The sequence below is a fragment of the Aethalodelphis obliquidens genome, unplaced genomic scaffold (genome assembly GCF_003676395.1).
Source record: "Aethalodelphis obliquidens isolate GAN/ISIS:26980383/991018 unplaced genomic scaffold, ASM367639v1 scaffold59, whole genome shotgun sequence".
NCBI classification, from domain to species: Eukaryota; Metazoa; Chordata; class Mammalia; order Artiodactyla; family Delphinidae; genus Aethalodelphis; species Aethalodelphis obliquidens.
In genome coordinates this window covers 10,906,539-10,931,555 of record NW_020838003.1, presented here as the reverse complement: position 1 = coordinate 10,931,555, position 25,017 = coordinate 10,906,539, and the positions used below count along the sequence as shown (strand labels likewise).

The 25,017-nt window shown below is 42.1% G+C and overlaps 1 protein-coding gene across 3 annotated transcripts in view; it reads right to left on the bottom strand.

Moving 5' to 3' along the window:
* Nucleotides 1-21,844, bottom strand: part of GPAT3 (glycerol-3-phosphate acyltransferase 3) — a 57,657-nt gene extending 35,813 nt beyond the window's left edge. Inside the window, exons 1-3 of one of the 3 annotated variants that reach the window (XM_027087587.1) lie at nucleotides 21,828-21,844; nucleotides 20,617-20,903; nucleotides 12,968-13,034 (exon numbers count right to left, since the gene is read on the bottom strand). In XM_027087587.1, the coding sequence (XP_026943388.1) occupies nucleotides 12,968-13,034; nucleotides 20,617-20,757 (208 nt within the window). In that variant the 5' untranslated portion in view covers nucleotides 20,758-20,903; nucleotides 21,828-21,844. Of the gene's footprint in view, nucleotides 1-12,967; nucleotides 13,035-20,616; nucleotides 20,904-21,117; nucleotides 21,427-21,488; nucleotides 21,733-21,827 lie in introns of those variants that run through there. The other 2 variants (XM_027087584.1, XM_027087585.1) reach the window with 2 other exon arrangements.
* Between the last annotated feature and the right edge of the window lie 3,173 nt (nucleotides 21,845-25,017).

Genomic DNA, 25,017 nt, shown 5'->3' with positions numbered 1-25,017 from the left:
CACCCTCCTTTCTCCACTTTCCCCACCCTCTTCCTAACCTGCTTCCAAAAAGCTACCAGATTTGTCCTGAATTTAATTAAGTAATTTCTTGGCTTGGAATTTCAAGGCTTTTTAGGATTGAAATATCCAATCTCAACACTTTGCACCTCCAACTCATCTTCACTCATCCTAGCTCCAACCAGACTAAATCAGTTCTTGGGCCCCTAATATCTCTTAGGCTCTCCTACTCTCCTGCCTTTGCTTACAATTTCTTCCACCTGATACCCCTTTTTCTAAAATTACTCAAGATTCTTCACATCAGCAGACCTCCATTTTCCCCTTTTTCATTTTCCTTGAGCCCATGAACCACCAACCCCATTCACTATATGATGCAGGAGTTGTTTTAACTGATTATCAGCAAAGACAGGGAAAAAAGTCCATGTTACATCAAACTTACAAAATATCACTTGTAAGTTTCTAAAATTAAATCAGGCTTACACTAAAAGACAGAATGGATGACTTGTCCTATGACGGTGAGGGTGAAATGGCAAGGCAATGCCCTCCCTTAAAAAAAAAAAAAAAGATGTTAGTTCTTTTTTGTTGATTACAAAATGCCTGTTTTTCTCTTGTACACATACCCTGATACACATGCCTCTGTATTGATTAGCAATCTTGGGCACAGGTTCATTGAGATAAGCATCAGAGGCTGAGCAACGTCACACGCTGGGATTTCGCAATGCCTGCTGGCATCACACACAATGTCTGTTGTCAAGGGTCATGCGGGTTGACCACTGACTGGCAAGGAAATTACTGTTTAGAACATGAGTCACTGAAAATGAGGACATTCATTTAGTCAAGTAAATTTGTGCTAATGCTGTTGCAGAAGCAGGAAGAGGAAAGGATGCATCTGCATGATACACTAACAGATACCAACTTAATTTAATAAACAAAAAGCTTACCACACTTTGAAAAAAAGAACATACACCTACCCTTTGCAAAGGCTTGGAGTACTTTACATAGTCTACCAAGCAGGTGAACGCTTGAATTAATCACACATAGCCAACGTCTGTACTCTCTATCCAATCTTAATCTCATTTTCTCTCTCTCTCCTTTTTTTTAAGGGATGGTCTCTGGAATTCATTATCAACTTCCCCTCTGCTAGTTAGCTATTTATGTATGTATGTATGTATGTATGTATGTATGTATGTATGTTTGTTTGTTTATTTGGCTGCACCGGATCTTAGTTGTGGCACGCAGGATCTTCATTGCTGTGTGTGGGATCTTTAGTTGCGGCATGCGGGATCTTTTAGTTGCGATGTGCGTGCTCTTAGTTGTGGCGTGTGGGATCTAGTTCCCCAGGGATCGAACCCGGGCCCCCTGCATTGGGAGCACGGAGTCTTAACCACTGGACCACCAAGGAAGTCCCTCCCCACTGCTTAAATCAAGAGAATGCCACTGGTTTCAAAGGGATACCTGAAATCACTGCCCTTAATGCTGTTTTCTCTTGCAACTTGAAGAAGGTTGTTATTTGCTACGTATATGCACTGTCTCCAGAGTACCTTAAATTTTGTAAAGGCCTGAAGCCATGTTCCTCCAAGTTGCTGTCCTCTGCATACAATGCATTTTTCCAGGTATCCAAAGATAATAAGGCCAAATGATCCACCGACAAAGTTTGTCCATGGCATCCCCTGCACCCTCAGGCATCAGGGTCCACTTCTATTTCCCAGGTGAAATTAGCAGGTGCAGGCTGCCCAGTGCTCAACACCAGAGAAGCACAGAGGCAAATCCTGTTTCCAGAGAGAAACACCCGGAAAGGAAGAAGGCTCTAAAGCCCTAACAGAAAAGCGTCCCGTTCTTTACTCTCATTCACCAGGTATCCCAGAAGTTACAGGAGGCATAAGGGGTCTACTGGTTCTACTCCCTGAGAAACCTTCGGAAGATGGGCTAGGGCTCCAGGGTATAGAAGCTCTTCTCTAGCCAGCCCAAGCTTTGGCGGAAACAGAGCTTTTGAGGAAGAGAAGCAGAGATACCAGGCACCTGACCTAGAAAAGCGAGGGAAGGGGTCCAGAGTAGAGCTTTTCATCACACTGTTCTGAGGTTGGCACACCAAGGAGGAGGGCCCTGCCTAACAGTTTTGCTCACCCCCAGGGCATCCATACATCACTGGCTTCTTCCTACCCCAACCCGTGAAAAAAACTGTCTAATCACAAGTCCAATGGGATCTCTCCTTCCTCTGAGCCCAAGAGCCTATTCTCAACAAACGTAGAACCCACACTATCTGCTCCCTATCTCCCCCAACTTGCGTGTACGAGGCGTGTTTTGGTGCCCTCGCCCCTCACTTTCTTGTTGGTTCGAAAACTTATGCTGCCCCAAGTGCTTCAGCAAAAAAACAGAAAATTGGGAAATGCTATTACAAAATCTCTTGAAGAAAGGAGAAAAGGTGAAGAGGGCTTGAGGAGCTGTTGCTACTTTCTGGCAGAATAAAAGAACTGATGAAGAGCTTTCTCTACCCATAGAGCCAGTGACCCACAAGCAGACACCAATGTTACAGAGATAAACGCCACATAAAGACAGACTGAAAACTGAAATACTTAAAATATTTATAGGGAATTTGTTACAACCAAGACAAAAAGGCACTGCTAAAAAATGAAGAGTTTTGTTATATAATTTATACCTCTCCCCAACTTCTCAATTATCTATCCAATTTGCAAAAAATCTATATGTAATCTACCTACTAGTCTGGTCCAGTTTTCATATCCTTTTTTGCTAACGAGAAGTTCTTTCTTACATCTATCAATTTTTTGACTTCAATTTAAGCCGATCTTTTTATTCCATCTTTTATGGATATGGAGGAAAAGTGAGATGGCTTCCTCCTTCTAATAATTAACCAACTGAAAAATGTATAATCCCTCAGCTTTTTTTTTCTTTTTCTAAATTCAATAATCAACCCTCACAGATCTCATTAAACCCTTTATACAGGCTTCAGAATTTCCTCTTTACCACCCTTAATACAAACAGTAAACCTCAACTTACCTGTGCCTTTATATCACATCTAAACTGCTTTGCATTTGAGGCCCTTCATAACTTAATCTTATTTCTATCTTTTGTCTCTTCTATAAACGAAGCTCACTCCCATTGTTATTTAAATGATTCCCTCATTTTCCCAGTTTAGAAAGCCATCACCTTAGTTAACCTCAATCCACCTCCACATGGCCAGTTCAACACCAAACATCCACAAAAAACCCTCTCTGATGTCCCCCATCCAAAATGATCTCCTTTCATGCTACACTCATTAAGTTTCTTCCTCAAATTTATTATATTTCTATGTTTGTGGACTTCAATAACACCAGTGCTGCCTGATTCTCAACTGCCACATGGATATCCGGATCTTGGTGATATCTCCTTAACTAGGCTAAGGGTTGCTTGTGGGCATAGTTCCGAATATAACATAGGCACACGGAAGACACGCAGGAATCACTGTTCATGGCCAAGACCAGGGCTAGTGATTCAAAGCAGCGCATCACTGTGTAGTTAAACATGCTGGCTCTTTTATGCACTGCAGCATCAGTCTAGGTTCTGTGCCCTGCTTTCCACTGCCTGCTTATCTAAAACTCTGCCTGTGGCTTTCTGAAGGGGCCAGTTCCTATCATGTATGTAACCAAGCCTGGTTTCTTATCCCATTTTGGAGCATCCTCCTTGGGTAAAGGATCTTGAATGTTTTCCTTTTCTCTGGTGGCTCATTCATCAAAACCATCAAGGTTACTTTAAACTCTATTCCTGTTTCCTAGGCTGTTTAAAACCTGACTAATTTAAGAGTATTCAGTCCACCATACTGCACTTCAATGATGTCAAAGTCATCAATGTAACCTCAAACAATACAACCAAATCTAAGCCAAACCCAATTACTCAACAGGTTCCCTTCCTTTCAGTCAGTGGTCCTCTGATGAGCAGTGTGAGAAGCCCCATCTAATCTCCAGATCAGGAGTGTGACAAGGTTTCATCAGGAAGGCCAACCCCAGGTCAGTTGGTAGTGAGAAGCTGTCTGCAGGTTTGTGCTAAAGAGGACTTTTGAGGCCACATCTTGGTTCAGTGACAAAGACGTCATCAATTAGTGATGTCTGTCAGGGCCATGGGAAGGGTAACAGGTAGAATGGATTTGTTGACTGTGTTATTTGGGATTAAGATAAAAGCAAAAGTTTTACTGAAATAAAGCTTCTATTTTCCTGATTTCTACATGGTTTATATATCTATAATAGAATAATTTGCCTTTTTTGTATTGTGAGTAATTTTCTATTAGTGTCTCTCAGTTATCAAGAGTAAAAGTACTAAGCTAGAAGTACTGGTGATGTACTTTTAGTCTCTTGAGAAAGGTGGATGAGAAAATCTACCTTCTTTTTCATCATTATTTACCCCAGTTAGTTCTCCAGAAACTTATAAAATAATCAATGCTGATTATAAAGTGGGAGGATTTTAGCCCCAGATATAAATACTAATCACAGAATTAAATATGTGTGTATATCCATTTTAAAGCATAAGTGGGGTGGAAGTATGGACATTGCAATCAGTTGCCAATCAACACTGCAGAGAAACCAACAGGCATTTAGAATAACAGGCAGAGTTTCATTTTAACAATTAACATTTTAACATCTCATTCAATACACTGTTGACCCATATCTTGACTGACATCCACATTAACTTCGTTTATTTGGACATAAGTAGTCTGATTAAACAAGAAATCCCACAACACAGAAGAGTCCATAAACTTCATCATCAAATGAACCATCAATTCAATTAAAATGTCAACCTTATGGTTTGGCATTTATGTACAGTATCTTTGATCATAATGCTGGATAGTCTTAATGGATTTGTTTTCTTTAAAATTTCTGTTGATGATTTAGGATTGAAATGTTATGAGTTTCCTAGGATGTGACAAAGCCAACACTCAGCAGAGGAGATTCCATTTGTGGAAAAGTCACCTCAACCTTCAAAGGGAGAATTAGAAGACACTGGCCAGAGGGGCTGGTAAGGAAGGCATGGTTTAGGGTAGGAAGTGATGGCGAGGGATTCTGAGTAGGAAAGACAAATTGGGATTCCTTTTCAGGCTATCTTTGACTAGCGATGTGATCTGAAGCAAGTTATTTGACCTTCTTCACCTGTAGTTTTCTCATCAGTAAAATGAGGATTAACAAGATGTTATCCTCATGTAAATAATGTAAATTAATTTTGCACAGTGGAGTTGGTGTATAAGAAATAGTGGTGATTATTATTATTATTGATAGGTTCTTATCTATAAGGCAGAAACAAAATGGAGAAGCTCTGGAGTTTTGATCAGGGTTTTCTCTGTGGGGTAGGGTGGCCAGAAGCGGTATGGTGAATGGGAGGTTGGTTTTGGGAACATTTTTTTATTTATTTATCTATCTATCTATCTATCTATCTATCTATCTATTTATTTTTGGCTGCGTTGGGTCTTGGTTGCTGTGCACGGGCTTTCTCTAGTTGCGGCGAGCGGGGGCTACTCTTCATTGTGGTGCACGGGCCTCTCACTGCAGTGGCTTCTCTTGTTGCGGAGTATGGGCTCTAGGAGCACGGGCTTCAGTAGTTGTGGCGTGCGGGCTCAGTAGCTGTGGCTCATGCGCTCTAGAGCGCAGGCTCACTAGCTGTGGCGCACGGGCTTAGTTGCTCCACGGCATGTGGGATCTTCCCGGACCCATGTGCCCTGCATTGGCGGGCAGATTCTTAACCACTGCGCCACCAGGGAAGTCCCTGGGAACACTTCTAAAATGACAAACTGGATTTTGAATTTGATGGGCACCTGAGGAGATGTCTGCTCCTCCCAACAGTAAGGACAACTCTAAATAAACAGGGGATGTGTTCTCAAGTTGACTGTCCTATAATCTGATCCTATTATCTTTTCACTCTCAAAGAATCCTTGTGTCTTAGTTTTCACCCAGCTTTTTCAAACCTCCACAGTTCTGAGATGAAGGTACCCTCTTCTAAACTACTGAGGTATTTGGGACTAAGAGAGCTAAACCACCAACAAGATCCCCAACTAGTTACTGCTGAGGATAGAAAGATTTAAAACCTGTTTATATTAGGTACAGTTTTTTAAAAACTAATTTCACAGAAAATAGGGACAGGGCACAGGGCAAGTCATCCACTTTGTTACAGCTGTATGAAAAGAAAAACAATCTGAAAAACAGTAGAGAGTATGTTTTATGGGCTAAAATATACCGGAAAACCTGGTTTATTAGCATGGGAGCCTTTCTTTCTGTGACTTACCACTTAAATTGCTCTTTCTCCACCCATCCCTCACAATGCAGTTAAAAGTATTAGGCTGCTCTGACATTCTGCCTTCCTCTTTCCTGCCAGAACCACTCCATCTCGCTTACTCACTGTTGGCCAGAATTACATGCTAAGTCATCTACTTTCAGAGGTGAGAGCACATACTCATATGCAAGTCTCTAACCCACTCTAAAGTAAAGTTTCTCCTAAAGAAGCAGTCTATTTTCCTCGGATTACGAGGTGAAGTTTGAAGTTTGTCTCACCTCTACCTTTCCTTAAGGAACATGCCTCCTCTGCCACCATCCAGAGACCCTGTTAACACTGTGATTCCCATGCCTTACCTTGCATTCTATCTTCCCCCAAACCAGCCACCAAAAACTGTAGAAATCAAGTTCTGCTCCTTCAAGGGGCTATTAGTTAGAAAGCTAGAATAAATTATGCATAATTATGCCAGTGAGAGTGGCATAATAGATTAATGCATTATTCACTAAGAGAGGTGGTTCCCGAAGGAATGGTCCCAAAGGAGGGGGGGGGGGAAGAGGAGGGTTTTGCCCCCAGGGGACAGTTGGCAATATCTGGAGACACTGTTGGTTGTCACATTAGGGGTGTGCTACTGTCATCTAGTGAGTAGAGACCCAGGACACTGCTAAGCATCTTACAACACATAGGACCTCTCCCTGTGACAAAGAATTATTCTGCCCAAAATGTCAGTAGTACTGAGGTTGTGAAACCCAGCTCTAAGAGGTAATATATTTCAGTTAACAACGCCTTTGTTCCACAGGTTTAAGTTTCTATTCCAGGCACTAGGCATGCTGACTAGAGATGTATTTTGGAGCATGTAAGCATCAATCACACCCCTAGACAGGTACCTATTTTCTATTCATATGAAACTAGTTCCATTTATCAGACTACAGACTCTAGCTGAAGGCTTAATGATATTTTATTTGGTTGGTTTTCTTAATGTTTATGTTTAAAATACAAGTTTAACCAAAAAATATGAGTTCAACAAAGAAAAAATTCCATTGTCATATCTGCTTCAGATATTTTTGAAGAAAAAAATTATAGGTACAGTTAAAGCCCACCTCCCCATCTGTTCTCCTCCCTCCTAGCAGATATATCATTTCCACATGTATTTTATACTTATCTACATACCTCTACATAAATATATAGTTATCTGTTTAAGGTACTAAATTTTAAATGAATGTTATTATACTATACATTTCTTCTCTCTCAATGTTTGTCCATTTTGTTTTCTTCATGTAAATCCAGTTAGTTCATTTTGATCACTGTACAGTACAAATAAAGCAGCTTACATAATTTTCCTCCTAAGGAGTGACTGGGTCGTCTCCACATTGCCACTATTTGTATGCACCTGTAACACGTCTCCTAACACACATATGCTGAGAGTTTGGGTAGGTCTGGTACCTTAGGAGAAGTGGAATTGTGGGGTTACAGTGCTACGAATTGCCAAATTGCTCTCCAAAGTGTCCCTGAACTAAGTTTTCATTATATTGCACTTAGAAATGCAGATGACTGATCTTACGGTTTTAAAACAAGCAAACAAAAAAGAATCAAACCTTTGCCTTCTGCAGAACTATATTAACATATTAGGATTAAAATACATGGTATGCTAGTGAATTTTTTCAGAAACACCTTCTATCAAGTAATTTTTGTTCCAAGAAGAGAAACTGTACTCCATATGTCCAATAAAGGCAGTGTCAATAAATAAATAAGCAAACGTATTTGTGGACCATGACTGAATGTCAAATCAAACAATCAGTTATCAAACCATTTTGAAACTGTTACAGAAATTTATATATGGACTATGTATTAGATGATATTAAGAAAATATTAAGCTTGTAAAAGGGATAAAAGCATTGTGGTTCTTTTTTAAAGTCCTTTTTTAAAAAATGTATAAAAAGATGAAATCTTATATCTGCACTGAATACTTTAGCAAAAACTGAGGAGTGATAGATGAATCAAGTGTGGCAAAATCTTGACAAAAGTTGGCTATACGGGTTATCACACTAAGTGAAATAAGTCAGAAAAAGACAATTATATGACATCACTTACATGTGGAATCTAAAAAAATAGCACAAATGAACTTATTTACAAAACAGAAACAGACTCACAGACATAGAAAACAAACTTATGGTTTACCAAAGGGGAAGCCAGCGAGTGGTGGGAGAATAAGTTAGGAGTATGGGATTAACAGATACACACTACTATATACAAAATAGATAAACAACAAGGACCTATTGTATAACACAGGGAACTATATTCAGTATTCTGTAATAACCTACAGTGGAAAAGAATCAAAGTAAAAACGGATAGAGATATACACATATATACATGTATAACCAAATCACTTTGCTATACACCTGAAATTAACACAATACTGTAAATCACCTGTACTTCAATTAAACAAACAAAAAACAAAAACAAGTTGGCTAAATGGGTCTCATTATACTATTTTTCTACTTTTGCTTATGTTTGAAAATTGTCATCATCATCATCGTCACCATCAGGCAGATAGACTAATAAAAGCAGGTAGACATTTGGCTGTGATAAAGAAAATCTCAACCTCTAACACTTCCATATCCCATAACTGGATTATTTTTCTCTCTGCAAGTAGTCAGACACGTTCTAGGATTTTATGAGCAAGATAACCCCATTAAATGCATTAAAGTCCATATCCTTGAGGACAGCAGACACTGATTTATATTCAGAGAACTTACACCAAGACAATAGTACGAAATCAACTTAGCTGATTTAAACAGACTATCAAAAACGGCCCGCCCAAGACAAAATGAGTATAGAACATGACACTCCTCAAATTTCTGTTACAACGTATTATCCCACATTTTCTGTGAAGTTCACAGATCTGCTTAATATTGATGCAACTAATATTGTATTGGCATCAACATGGCTAGTCAATTCTCACAAAAGAATCCCAAATGTAGGGCTTCCCTGGTGGCGCAGTGGTTGAGAGTCCGCCTGCCGATGCAGGGGACACGGGTTTGTGCCCCGGTCCGGGAGGATCCCACATGCCGCGGAGTGGCTGGGCCCGTGAGCCATGGCCACTGAGCCTGCGCGTCCGGAGCCTGTGCTCCGCAACTGGAGAGGCCACAACAGTGAGAGGCCCACGTACCGCAAAAAAAAAAAAAAAAAAAAAAAAAAAGAATCCCAAATGTAAAAGTAGAGAGAAACGTTAGGCAGCCTAAATTCTCTCTGGACACGTACAACATCAAAGGCTTCACCGTAGCATTTTGTCCTTTGTGTGTGTTTGAGGGGAGGAAGAGGTGGAGGGGGCTGAGGGCAAGAGATACTGGGCAGAAGAGAAACTTAGCCCAGGGGCTTAATTAACGGTGGGCCAGGTGATCCCAAATCCTTGCTGGGACAGGGCAATAGATACTGGGCAGAAGAGAAACTTAGCCCAGGGGCTTAATTAACGGTGGGCCAGGTGATCCCAAATCCTTGCTGGGACAGGGCAACGTGGAGGACCTGAGGAAGCAAGTGCATTTCCCACTGCCAACAATGCGGAGTCCGGCCAGCAACACAACCCAGGGAAAAACACCGGAAGGACTGAGCCACGGCCTCTACTTATCTATATTGTTTAGGACTCACTCCCCGGGCAAGGGCACCTTCAGGCCTTAACTCCTGCCTGTCGACATATAGTCACTAATCACTGTGATGTCCTAGCATCGCAATGTAATTACAGTGGCATTAATCCTGAGTCATGAAAATGACATAATTAATTACATTCATTTCAATCACAATTAAAATTACTGACTCATTCAAGTCTGACAGCATAAGTTCTGGAAATCAGGTACCCAAAGAGCGAGACTGGTGGCTTCTTAGAGTCAAACGGTCCCTTGAACTAGTTACAGCAGAGTAAAATGAAAGTTGCTAAAATCTCCATCAGACCACAAGCCAGGGTCTGAGAAGATGCATTTGTTCTATGGCTAGAGTGGTAAAAGTACAGCTGATGCAAAGCAAAAGACCCAATACCCTTTTCTCTTCTTGTTTTACCACACAGTTCTCAGGGAACAAAAACTAGGGTAGAGGGTAACTCTGTATTCTCCACTGAAGTTGAATGCTTACCTATAACACAGTTACTTGAAGGGAGGAGAAAATTTATATTCACCACTGTATTAACAATGAGAAAAAGTCCTTAAACCCAGAAGAGGAAGGTACAATGATAGAGCTTCTTAAAGAGCTTTTATTCATGATCATATCTGAAGCTCAATGAGCTGGACAGTGTTTTAACAGAAGACATGGTAGAGTACAGCCAAGGACAGCGAAGAAGTATTTAAGCACAAAGATAATAATTCCCGAGGTTCAGCTTTCAGTTGGCTTATTCAATAAAAGCACAGAAGAAGTACAACACAAGAGGGGTTTAACTGGAGAGGGAGACTTGAAAACTGTTTCCAGAAATGTGCTTCACCAAGTAGAAGAGCAGCAAAAGGAATTTTCTGGTGCAGAAAATAAACATAACTCTTGTCCCTCTTTACCTCATCTCTCCCTCTCAATTCCCTAAACCTATCATCAGCACTGTATCATTCGACATCTCAAAATTGCACCCACACCCCTGGGACCCATGGTCTGCCAGTGACCCTTGCCTAAACTTTGGCCGGCTCAACATTGACTTGTGCTCGGTTGGCTGCGGTACAGAGACACGATGCTCTGAGGGCAGGCGACTGCACCAGCCAGGCACACAGGTGCTCAGTGTTTCATCACCCTCTGCCTCTGTCTAGGACTGTGATACTACCTCTCGGCTGACTCTAAACACCAGAATGTACAGGTGTTTAGAGTCAGCTGAGACTGACTCTCAACAGGGCACACACCCTGCCACAGGGCGACTCAAGCAGGATGTAAGTCAGGATGGGAGTAGAGGTGCATACCATGTACAGTTGAGGTATTAATACAGATGAAAGCAGCACATAGCAGAGCCTAAATGAGATCTCACCTCATCCTTTGCTTATGCCACTATTTTAGCATTTATCACAGTGGCCTATCAGATGCCTGTCTCCCCACAGGAGCCATGTCTTAATCATCTTGGGATCCCCTGTCAACCTCACAGGTAGCAAATGCTCAGTAACTACAATAGTCAATTCCCAACTGCACAGGCTAAAGGGGAGAGCAGCCACTCTGAATGAAATATGATAAATTCTGTAGGCATTAGCCACACTCTAAACCATTATTATATATATTTTCTCCTCCTACTCACTTCCATTCTTTCCTGGAGGTACCAAGAAAAAGGCAAAGACCAAAAATAGAAAAGACAGATGCATGATTAAAAAAAAAAAAATCCAACAAGTGGAAATATTCACTCTCATTAGGCTGAAAAACCTAAAACAACGCTACAAACACCCTCAGCTAGTGGTTTTTTAATCCTCTTAACCTACCAAATTGAAACACTTTGTGCCCTTTTAAATTCATGGCCCAAGACATGCGCCACCACCACCCCAACCTGTAGGGTCCCATAGAATTTCACCCAAGGACAATGACAGCCCAAAATCTCACCAAGTACAACAAAAAATCAGCAATAAAGTTTGTTCTCTCCTTAAATCACAAGGGCACACATTTAAAAAGAACCCAGAAAAAAAATTTAGTGGATCTGCTACACCTGAGAGAAAGTATCTCTCAGGTCAATAAGAAGAGGACCAAGTAGAGCCAGAAATATCCAATCTTGGTTAACATGTTATTGGTGCTAACCCTTTGGTGTTTAAGTGGACACCATGAAGCTCTACTAGTTGCTTTAATCATTTGAACATAACAATCTAATTACACAAAAATGCACAGATGTTTTCACTCAGATTCTTTATTTCCTAAATGCACTATAGCATATAATTTCTACAATTCCTCTTAGACAAGCCTTCAGAAGATAAATTCCTTCTAGTGAAATGTTTGACATTTTGACCATCTTTAACCCTAAATCAGATGGGCACAAAATTGTTTCTATATTATTTTTGAAAAACACATAAAGCCTTAATCTTTTAATTAAATCAAGGGTTTATTTCTCCTTAATTTCACAGCCAGCACTTCCACAGAATTCTACTCCCCTTTGAACCCAGTGTCTTAAAAATTCTTAAAATTCTTAACCCAAGTGAAAGGGTTTATTGGGACAAAGGCAAAGCACACATATAGAAGCAGGGACTGCTTAGCTCGGCTGACTTGTTAACTCACTTCTAACAAAAATTAAGTGAGTTTCTTTACTACAGGACTTTTCTGAGCCTTTGTTACTATACATTATTAGTCTCCAAAAGGAATGTGTAGCATGTGGTGATTCCCAAGCTTATTTCACAAGGGAGTTATTTTTTTCTTTCATGCATTACTAATTAGTTTTTAGCAGGAAAGAATATTTTGAGGAACATACTTTGAGAACCACAAGTTATAAGGTGCTAATGAAACCTCAAACATAGGTTTAACTTAACACCAGGTAGTCCGATTAGCCTTTTTTTTCTTAAGACCATTAACTACCATGGGCAACCACCTTTAAATACATACCTTTAGAAATACCCTATAAGAACATGTAGATGAACCAGCACATATTACATCTTTACAGTAAAAACTCATCCAAAAGTCAGAAGGCGGCTATTTTGCATAAAGGTCAGAATTATGAACAATCCAAGGCCCATAAAATGTACTACTCTATGCATATTTGAAGGATACTTTAACCATTAAAATGAAAAGGAAGACTTACCAACAGAAGCTGAGCTTTTAAGAACTGATTCCTTTGAGACTCCTTTTTCAATTCGTAACGTGGCCCACTGTTCAAAAACAACAAATATTAATGTAAACTGTGCCACAGACACAATGCAAGATATTTAAACCATGCTTATATAGACATGAAATTAATCATTAAGCCCTGGTGTTATGTGAATTGAAGAGATACCCCACTGAATCTCTGATATAATAGTATTCCAAATCCCAGGTATACTCTTATATTAGTTACTGGTAATGCCCAAATAAAAGGAGGAAAAGATCATGTTTACCCTATTAAAAAACCCTCACACACACCTGGTACCCCAATAAATTACTCCTTGGAAAAGTCAGAAAGCATGAAGGGCAAGAGCATAGACTATGGCATCAAGTCTATCTGGGTTTAAAATTACTTAATCCCTCTCAGCCTCAGTTTCCTCATCTGTAAAATGAGGATAATAGTTCCTATTCCATAGGGTTGCTATGAAGATTAAATGAGATTAACACATGTAAAGACATAAACACAGGGCACAAAGAATATTATTTTCATAAGAAATTAGGCATTCAAGGATGAGACACACTCAAAGATGCCTAATTGCCTGTATCAGACAAAAGCTTTCAAAAGGAGCAGTGTGAGACTGGGAAAGCTGGAAAGGAATCCATGAAATCACTAACTAAAAAGACATCTGCCAGGAGACTGGGATTGACATATACACACTACTATATATAAAATAGATAACTAATAAGGACCTACGTATAGGACAGGGAACTCTACTCAACACTCTGTAATGGCCTATGTGGGAAAAGAATCTAAACAAGAGTGGATATATATATATTACTGATTCACTTTGCTATACAGCAGAAACTAACACAATATTGTAAATCAATGATACTCCAATAAAAGTTTTAAAAACAAACAAACAAAAAGTTAAAAAGACATGTGGGGGCTTCCCTGGTGGCACAGTTGAGAATCCGCCTGCCAATGCAGGGGACACGGGTTCAAGCCCTGGTCTAGGAAGATCCCACATGCTGTGGAGCAACTAAGCCCGAGCGCCACAACTACTGAGCCTGTGCTCTAGAGCCCACAAGCCACAACTACTGAGCCCACGTCCTGCAACTACTGAAGCCCGCACGCCTAGAGGCTGTATTCCGCAACAAGAGAAGCCACCGCAATGAGAGGCCTGCACACCACAACAAAGAGTAACCCCCACTCGCCTCAACTAGAAAAACCCGCGCACAGCAATAAAGACCCAACGCAGCCAAAAATAAATAAATAAATAACTTAATTTTAAAAATCTATATATATATTATGTAGATGACTACAATTCTAGAAGCTAACAATGTCTAAATTGACCTTATTTGGGGAGGTGGGAGAAGAGCAAAACAAGAGGTAAAAGGCACTATAATTATAATTACGACTTAGGCACTCTTGAAGGGGCAAAAAGACAGAATTTATTAAATATGTCAAGGCAAAAACCCAGTTGTTGCTGGGTTTGAAGGGCTCAAGCAGAGAGGTAAACATTTTTTTCTCAAATAAATAAGAAAATAAGTAGTAGAGAATAAATAACCTAAAACATGTACATGAAGGTCAAGGAGCAAAGCATGATCTGACTACGTCAGGACCCCTGCACAACATCCCAAAGAGCAAAGTAGGAACATGCCATGGGTGCTTAGAAAACAGCCTATGAATAGAGGCTTAATCTTCCCAGCTTCAAGTGGCAAGTCACAAATGATAATAGGCTCAGAGTCTTAATCTGGTTGCGTCCTTTTCTCTTCCTTGCTGATCTAGGCAGGAATTCTCAAACTCCAGACTTTACCTCCCATCTCTTCTCAATAGAGGTAAAGGTTTATTTCCACAGTTTTTCACTTTAAAGCCCTGTTACCTATTATCAGTTGTAAGGAGACCTAAGACATGATTAAGATAAAACTTTGTCAACAATCAATCATCCTTATCCTGGAGCTCACTTTTTTCATTGTGGGCATGTGATTTTATATTTTATATAAATGGTAATTACCTTAGACTAGAACAATTAGTCCATGCTTATAAGATGGAAAACATTAGTATTCTTTGGCTATTATGGGTTGAATTGTGTCCCACACAAAGCACCCCAAAAATTCATGTGTTGAAGCCCTAACGCCCAGTGCCTCAAAATGTGACTATATTTGGAAACTGGGCCTTTAAAGAGGTGACTCAGTTAAAATGAGGCCCTTAGGGTGAGGCCCTAATCCGGTATGACTGGTGTCCTTATAACAAGAGGAAAAGAACCAGGGTCATGTACAGAGAAGACAGACCATGTGAGGTCACAGCAAGACAGCACCATCTAAATCTAAGGAGAGAGCCCTCAGAAGAAACCAAAGCTGCTGACACCCTAATTTTGGACTTCTATCCTCCAACACTGTGAGAAAATAAATTTCCATGGTTTAAGCCACCCAGTCTATGGGACTTTGTTATGGCAGCAAACTAATATGGGGGCATTCCTCCAATAACATGATGTGCTCCAAAGAGCTCCCTGTGCCATCATCAGAAGTTTCAGAAGACAGACCCTCTCCTGAAATGCTAACTCTGAGGTCTATCCTCCAAAATGTAGTTACAATGTTCAAGATTAGCAAGTTTTAAGGTTGGAGGAGAAGTCACTTAATGCCAAAAGGAATTTGTGCTGGAAAACGGTTTTCTTCTTTGGGCTAACTCTCCAGTGAAAATGACCAAGTGCCTATGCTCTGCAGCTGGACAGACAGAAGTACACGTGAACTGCAGTTCTGCCACTTCCTTGCTGTAATCATCTCAGACAAGACTTTAACCTCCTGGGGTCTAAGTTTCATCATCTCTGAACAATACCAAGGGTTGTTGTAAAGATTAAAGGAGATAATCTATCCAACGACCATCACACAATCGGCCACAAGGTAGAAAAACATTGGCTTTCTCCTCCCTCCCTACATCTATATAGTTGCCAAAATGATCAGTTTGTTTTGCAGACCATCAGTGCATCTCCCAATAAATAGCTATTTCTCTTTCACCAGGCCAGCTTCTCTAGCTGATCAGGTAAGCCCAAATACAGAGGAAGAATATCTCTTTAGAAGTTCTAAATCTCTTGAGGTATCTCAGGACACATCTACCTCAAGGCACCAGGAAAGACGCAGCTCTGTCTGCAAAGGGCCCTGAAGATAGCAGCTTCGAACAATCCTGGCTACCACTCCCCATCTCACTACGCCTACCAAGAAGGATGACAACTTTCAATCCGGTTTTCACCCCCACTTAATTTCAAAATCCTCTTGGAAGAAAATAAGTAGTTGTCCACAATTCACCAAAATAAAGGGTTAAGTATAATTTTTAAAGCTTAGGCCAAAAGCTTGCAAAAACGAGACACTGTCACCTAGACAATTCAACTTTCAGTTTTCACACTAAAAAGACATTTAAGAATTGACTAAATAGAGGGAAAGGAAAAATGTATAAAATTATATAAAAATTCAAAATATTAGGCTTACTCAAATAATAGCTGGCCATCATCTGTAGCAAAACAAAAGTCTCTCAGCAGAGTCTGTCATTTTAGCAGAGTAGAACTCAGATTCAGATTAAAATCCTGATTCTACCACTGACAGCTGTATGCCACTGTCCAGACAAATCACCTATCTGAACCTCCATTCTCCAGTCTATCAATGGGAATAATAACAGACCCTAACCCAGAGAGCTGCTGTAGAATTAAGTTATCTGAAAAGCATATTGCTTTGGTAGCTTTTATTATTACTTTCTGTCATAAAGAGTCATGGCCTTCTAGCAGATTTATTATATTTCCAACACCAGGGATAATACCTGAGTGTTATAATAAGAGGTGTTTATCATCTGAAAATTATTGACCTGCCTTTTTAAAATGACGGAAAACTAATTGGTGGATGGAGGAAATGGTAAGGGAAAGAATAATAACTAAAATAAAAGGCAGGAGTAGGCTATTCTGAGTATGTATGTGTGCTGACCCATCAAAGATCTGAAGGTAGGTTAAACCTTAGCCACACAGGAGCAAAAAACCCCCCAAAAAAATATAACCAAAGAGTGTTCCAATTCAAACTCCACTAAGATTTGAGCACCTACTATGTATCAAGTGCTTTTATTCACCTTTCTTCATTTAATCTGCACAATAACTCTGTGAGGCATATTCCTGTACACACATGTAGAAACTAAGGTGGAGATGTTGAGTGATTTGCCCAAGGTTACAATGCCAGAAATTTGGAGTAAGTTGTTCATGCATCCAACTTATTCCTCAAAAGTTGAGGGAAAAATCAGTCCATTAACATTTATCTTCTCTGTCTATTGTTTGTATTATCTGGTTAGATTAGATAATTTACATATCATTCCCCTGCCTTCTTCTTCTCCATCAATCCTATATTCTCTTCCCATTCTTTATTTCCCTCTATGAACCTTAGGCCAATGAATAGCAATCCTTAGGTCAATCAATAGGAAGCATCATTAACCTTGCAGGGCTGAGAACAGCATATTTCAACCTTTAATCCATGCTCCTATTTGACAAACATAAAAAATTCACACACACTCTCCCAGAGATTCAGATATATACATCCCACCATGCAGATGGACTACCCTCTACAAATCCTCTCAGCCAAAAGTTTTACTTTTCATGGTTTGTATTCCTAAAACAATTTTCCCTAATATACTGCTACCATATTGGCATATATACTCCTAAGAAATTGTTATATACCCCTTGAAAATCACTGGTTTAGAGAATCACTACACTTACTCTAGGCTAAGAATTCAAGCCTTACCCTCAAGCAGCTTGCCATATCAGGGACCTATGAACACATCTAGAGATATTCAGCAATGCAGAAGGCAGCATTCAGTAGGTACTCAATAAATAATTATTACCTGAACTGATGAGCTAAGAAAGGGCCCCAAGAAGAGCATATAGCTGGCTGAGTTACTTGACAATTAGCAGTTACCACAGTCAGCTATTCTGAAGATACCCCACACACATTGCAACTTCCAGAATTTGAGTTTATGATCACAAAAAATCTAACCATTGTCAAGAAAACTTATCAAAGTAAACACATCATGTACCAAACTAAATGACCTTTTAAAATGGTGTGTAAATTGTGACCAAGGAAACCTGTGAAATAGCTAATTCCAATCAAAGAGCCCAAAGAATATTCTTGGGACTGGAATGCAAAAGAAAGAAAGAAGCAAATCAGTTGAGAACATACTAAAGAATAATGAGTAGCAGAAAGGCGGGGCCTTGAATGGACTCTACAAAAAGGCAGGGTATGTTTCCAGATCTAAAGATGTTCTAATATTAAACAACCAGCACACTTTTTAAGAGAATTATCCCCATAGTTGGCAAAAAAAAAAGCAATCCACTGTACCAACCTCTGCCTAACAGAAATGTCTCTGAAACATCTAACGCTGTTCTGGTTAGAGGATGGAAAACCCTGGGTTGCCATCTCCCTCTTCTGTGCCTAAAGCAGATATCGCTATGGAATGATAGCTCTTTCCTGAGGGGCCCAGCTGCTTCCAAACACAGGCACTCCAGGCAGCTACCACCAAGTCAGAGTTGGCTCACAAAATGAATCCCCATTCTAATTCCATATATGCCAAGCATCTCTCTGACCTAATAACTTTGGTCTGAGCTAAGAAGATGGTTCCTTATGCTGCCATCTACCTGGTTTCCAAGCTAGGTGGTGTATCTCCCACTATAATTAGAAAACTAGCATTCTTGAGAGTTTGATTAACAAGGAGTGCACCTCTAAGTCTCTTCAAGTCTAGATGGACAAAAATTAAAACTTGAGGCCCTGCCACACTGAAGCCAGACCCTGGACTGGAGACATCCCTTCAAAGTATAATAGTTATTTGCCAGGCTAACAGCAACTAGCAGGCCTCTCTCCCTGACATCTCTTTAGCTGTATCCTGACTTACTCAAGCAAGCATATAGGAGTCAGCAGCTGGCAGACAGGTGTGCAACTTACTTTACTCTATCCTCACTTGGGGTATCAATTCCAAAAGACATTGCTACATGGGAGAACAGTTCAATCATTTCAGTTCTGAGAAAGAGTGAACACCAGCTGAAGAGGATCAACTGCTACAGGGAGAGTATTCTGAAGATCTAACAGTAAGAGGTAGCTAAGAAATTCACAGTAGAGTGTGACCAAGTTCAGAGTGTGACATCAACAAGATAAGTTCAAGACTGTGAAATATCTCCCAAGTAGAAACAACAGAACTTTTAAAACATGAGGGCTGAGGATGAAGAATCAAATATAACTTCAAAGACTAGACAGAAAAATAGCCACAAAGAGAAGTACAACAAAAATGTGGGGTAAAACAGGAGATAAGCAGCCAGAATAGATTTGCAGGAGATTAGCTGGTGGGAGATCTGCTGGTAATCTCCAGGTAAGAGATAAAAGATTAGAGATGTATATCTGGGAGCCACCCTCCTGCCTGAGGGAGAAGAGCAAATAAAGCCACGCCTGGGGGCAGACATAGAATAAGGGCAGAAAACTGCAAACCGTATTAGAAGGTACTTTAGTAGCTACAGAAACAAGGATGCTAGAATCTAAGTAATAATATTATTACTTTATTATTACTTTAATAATAAGAATAATATTATTCTTTTAATAGTAGCAAACACATACAGATACCATTCTAGGATGCTTGACATATTTTAACTCACTTAAACAACCCTATGGAAATAGTTGTTATTGTTACTCCTATTTTATAGATGAGGCAAATGAAGCACAAGAAGTAGGTGACTTCCCTATGGTCATATACTGAGAAGCAGAGCTGGGATTTTGGTACCAAATCAAAGCAAATCTGCATCCAAAGTCTGCACTATTAACCAATAGCTGCAGGCCCTCTCCTCAGTTAAGACTCCTGTCTCCACCACTTAATTCAAGCAAACCACTGAACTTGTCAGAGTCTCAGTTTCCCTACCTGTAAAAGGGGGAATAACACTTGCTCTCCCTACCTTCCAAGGCTTTGGGGAGCATCTGATGAGAGGATCAACAGGGAACCCTCTGTGATTTAATAAAGCCCTGTATTAAGGGTAAGCTGTAGTTGTTCCCCATCAGGCCCACTTAGAGTTGAGGTCAAGGAATGTAGATTTTCAATGACATTTCAAGTGCCATTGGTTAGATTAAATTTCCATGACTCTGTTAAAATATAATCAGACTTCTTTCTACCATCCAGCAATTGGTGTCTTATATTGAGCATACACTAGAACATGATGCCTTTCTGGACAGGATGCCTTAGTCCACGAAAGGACCTCTGAAACCTGGGGCTGTAAAAACTAAGGACACTGAGGTGACAGCTGCCCCGCAGAAAGGATATAAAGAAATTCGGTGATAGAAAAGGTGGTTGCATTGATATTCTTATCAGTAAAAATCATAATAACAACAGCAGGGTGTGGAGGTAATTCTGCCTCCAACCGCAGCAACAACAGGGTGGTCCAGTGGTTTTAGTCCGAATCCCTCCAGCTCTGCGGGAGAGGAGGGATGCAGCCGCGAATAAACTAAAACGCACACCCCTCCAGACCACTGACTTTACTTACTGGTCCCCTCGCGTCTACTCGTCTTTCAGCTCTACCTTCGTTTCGCATCGCCCCAGGATCTCCCTAAAGCCCTCGGAGGAGGGGCCGCGGCATGCCCCCATGCGCTCACCTCTAAAGTTTTCACCAGGATCTTCATGTAGAGCTCGGAGATGCCCAAAGATAACCCAAAGGCCGAAGGCAGGAGTATGAAGCCGAGCACCAGAGTAAGCCAGGTGTAAACGATCTTCCCGGCCAGCTCCGCGCTATCCATGGCTCGGCGCACCCAGAAGGGGTCCACGGAGGAGGTCCGAGCGCGACAGCTTTCCCTGTCCCCAGCTAGTCGGTTGGCAGCTCCGGGAGCAGAGGTGCGGGGCCCGGCTCCCCGGAGTCAGCGCCGCCGCCGCCTGCCTCTCACCTCTGCAGGGAAAACAAGAGAGGACGGGAAAAACTTTCAGGAGGACAGCAATTTCCTTCCTCTAAGGGCTCCACCTCGCCGCGGCCGGCTGACTCTTTCTGGGCTGGAGGCCCAGGCCCCCTGCTGCCGCTTGCGCAGACCTGGTAGCGCCCGCCAGGCGACCAGGGCTGGGGGTGAGCGTGGAGACACGCGAGCGCAGCGGGGAACGTGTCCCACCCTGTGCCTGATTTCAGTTGGGTGGTGATTGGGGCAACTCAGCGTTGAGTCACGGAGGCCCTCCCGGAACGAGGATCCCTGCGGCGCCGTGCACCGCACCACCTCACACCAGCCGCTGGCGGAACTGACGCCTGGTCCAGGACTGCGCTGCTGGTGGGCTGGCTCGGACGCCCAGCGCCCAATTTCTGCACCCTGCCCTCGCCCCACCTCCTCCGCCACCCAACGGGGAGCTCTAGTAGGGATCTGCACGGAAAGCGCCGCAGCCTCCCGGGCGGCCTCCAGTCTTCCCCGCGCCCCGCCTCGCCAGCACTCCCAGCGGAGGTTCTTCAGGGAACAGAGTTTTCATCTGCAACACGTTAGAATTTTCTCACCCCCGGAATGAACTACTGACGTGTCCGGAACGCTTGAGAAGGTCCTGCTCGTGTGTGTATAAAACGACCTCTCGGCAGGGCTGTCAAGGAGAGGGAAATGCCCGCGGCGCTACTGAGCTGCGGCTTCCTCCGCTTCCAGGTCTCCCACTCCCTCTTCTCCCTCCTCCTTCCCCTCCCTACTCTACGGAGCTGCCGGGCGAGATCTTGCTCTTCCTGAAAGTGGAAAGTTTTCTCCACGAGTCGCCTTCCCGGCTCAGCCGCCGTTCCCTTGGCACAGAAATCCTTCCGCCGAGGGTCGCTCTCTTCCTGGGGCAAGATTCCAACTACAGCTTCCCCTACCTTTCACCCAACACGATTCTCACAGAAGCCACAGAAAAACACCAGGCCCCCGCAAGCTTCATCCAGCTGACGCGCTCTTCCAGGGAATTCAGTGCCCGCATCGCTGCCTCGTTAGCCCTTCTTAGAACAGTAAAGGGCAAAAAGCTTGTACGGGTATTTACTTCACTGCGGTTCATGCCTCTTAGAAACCTGATCTGTTTTTAAGAGTAAGCATAAGAAGGGATGTTGAGATGTAGTAGATAAGAAAATCAGGCTCCCCCCGTTTCCAGATCGTCACTGAATGGGACCAAAATCTCGTACAGGTCTCTTTCGGGTGTAATTTCAAGCTAGAAAAACTGGGACGGCAAGCAAACTGAATTCAAAGAGTGTTGACAACAAATACTGCGAAAGAGGCTGCCTCGGCCCAGGGTGTGGAGGAAATGGAGAGCGGAAGAGAGGAGAACCCCCTGCAAAGAATGTAAATGTTTGGCTTCTGCACCTCCTGCAAGGCAGGTATCACAACTCCTTACCCCACTAGGAAGGGAAAAAAACTGTAACTTGGTCCTAAAAACCAAGCTGAGAATGAAGAAGTGTCAGGCGCTTGGCTTCTCAAAATTAAACCTCTTCATAGTCTGCCATTTTACGAAAACAAACAACAACAACAAAAAAACACACATGCCAAAATTCGTCCAAAGTCTTTGCTGGAAACAAACAAATATTTAGCACAAAACTTCAAAGGTTATATTGACTCATTTAACACCATACATTCAGGCAAAGCTCTTACCCTCCTTTTATTTCCTCAAAGGAAGATGACTAAGGAATGCTGAATGATTGTACCAAAGTTTACCCAACAAGTCTCAGTGCAGGTAATTTCGTTTAAGGATGGCCTTTTTCTGCCCATCCAGACAGAGGAGCTGAGTGCCCACAGTCTCCAATGATTTCTTGTTGTTCATAACCAAATTTCATGAACGAGGTTTACTTCTTTGGTTTTGGTTTTGGTTTATTCTTTATGTAAGAATTATTGTCCCATAAGGGACTTCCCTGGTGGCACAGTGGTTAAAAATCCGCCTGCCAATGCAGGGGACATGGGTTTGAGCCCTGGTCTGGGAAGATCCCACATGCTGCGGAGCAACTAAGCCCGTGCACCACAACTACTCAGCCTGTGCTCTAGAGCCCGCGAGCCACAGCTACTGAGCCCATGTGCCACAACTACTGAAGCCCGCATGCCTAGAGCCCGTGCTCCGCAACAAGAGAAGCCACTGCAATGAGAAGTCCACGCACCGCAACGAAGAGTAGCCCCTGCTCGCTGCAAGTAGAGGAAGGTCGCGCCAGCAATGAAGACCCAATGCAGCCAAAAAATAAATAAATGAATAAAAATTTTAAAAAGAAAAGAATTATTGTCCCATAACGGAATGGTGGAATGGTAATAACGTGGAGTCTGAAGTCTTAGACTGACTCCAGACTGACACAGACACTTGTAAGTTTGAACAATTCGTTTAGTCTTCTGTGCTTCAGCTTTCTCATCAGTAAAATGGATTCTTTTTAGTGTCAAATGTGATTATGAGTTTGAAATTGCTCTGTTAAGGACAAAGCTCTGTGCAAACATCGAAGGCAGCTTGGTGCAAGTGTAAAAGCTCTCCACCTTTTTTTTTTTTTTTTTTTTTTGGCTGCATTGAGTCTTCATTGTTGCACGTGGGCTTTCTCTATGGCGAGCAGGGGCCACTCCTCATTGCCGTGTGCGGGCCTCTCACTGCGGTGGCCTCCCCCGCCACAGATCACAGGCTCCAGCCACTGGGGCCTCAGTAGTTGCAGTGTATGGGCTTCAATAGTTGCGGCTTTCAGACTCTCTGTGCTTCAGCTTTCTCATCAGTAAAATGGATTCTTTTTAGTGTCAAATGTGATTATGAGTTTGAAATTGCTCTGTTAAGGACAAAGCTCTGTGCAAACATCGAAGACAGCTTGGTGCAAGTGTAAAAGCTCTCCACCTTTTTTTTTTTTTTTTTTTTTTTGGCTGCATTGAGTCTTCATTGTTGCACGTGGGCTTTCTCTATGGCGAGCAGGGGCCACTCCTCATTGCCGTGTGCGGGCCTCTCACTGCGGTGGCCTCCCCCGCCACAGATCACAGGCTCCAGCCACTGGGGCCTCAGTAGTTGCAGTGTATGGGCTTCAATAGTTGCGGCTTTCAGACTCTAGATCACAGGCTCAACAGCTGTGGTACACAGGCCTAGTTGCTCCTTGGCATGTGGGATCTTCCCGGACCAGGGCTCGAACCCATGTCCCCCGCATTGGCGGGCAGACCCTGAACCACTGCGCCACCAGAGAAGCCCAAGCTCTCCATCTTTATCTCACCTAAAACACAGGATAGCCAAGATAGGTTCATCTCTGCAGTGATGAGGGAGAGAGAGGGAAGAAGTAATGGTGGTGGTCCCCAGGCTCCCTTTCACTCACCTCACCTGCCCTTTTTTGCACACCTTAAGGCTCTTTCATTTAAACCTAGGAAGGATCCTCCCTCCCTTCCTGCACTTACAACTCCCTTCATTTTATTAGTTTCCTAGGGCTGCCATAACAAATTACCACAAACTTAGTGACTTTAAGCAACACAAATTGATTCTCTCAGTTCTAGGAGCCAGAAGTCTGAAATGGAGGTGCCTACAGGGCCAAGCTCCCTCCAAAGTTTCTAGGGGTGAATCTGTCCTTGCTTCTTACAGCTTCTTGGGTAGCTACCAGTGTTGCTTGGCTTGTGGCAGCATACTCACTGCCTCAGTCTTCACATGGCCTTTTCTTCTTTTATCTTATGAAGACACTTACCACCCTGGATTTAGGGCCCATTCTAATGCAGGATGATTTCATCTTGAGATTTTTCACTTAATTATACTTAATCTGCAAAGAATTTTTTTTTTCCAAATGAGGTCACATTCGCAGGTTAGGAGTTGGGCATATCTTTTAGTTCAACCCCCCTACTCTTACCATATCTGTAAACTGGGGATAATAACACCTACCTGGAGAGGTTGTTATTGGGACTTGAGATTATACATTTAAACTTTAGCTGATAGTATATACTCAGTAATGAGGTTGTTCAAGACAATCCTGTTTTTCTCCTGTTGTCCTGGCATATGTGTGTATATATATATGTATATATATATATGTTTTGTTTTGTTTTTTGGCCGCATTGGGTCTTTGTTGCTGTGTGCAGGCTTTCTCTAGTTGCAGC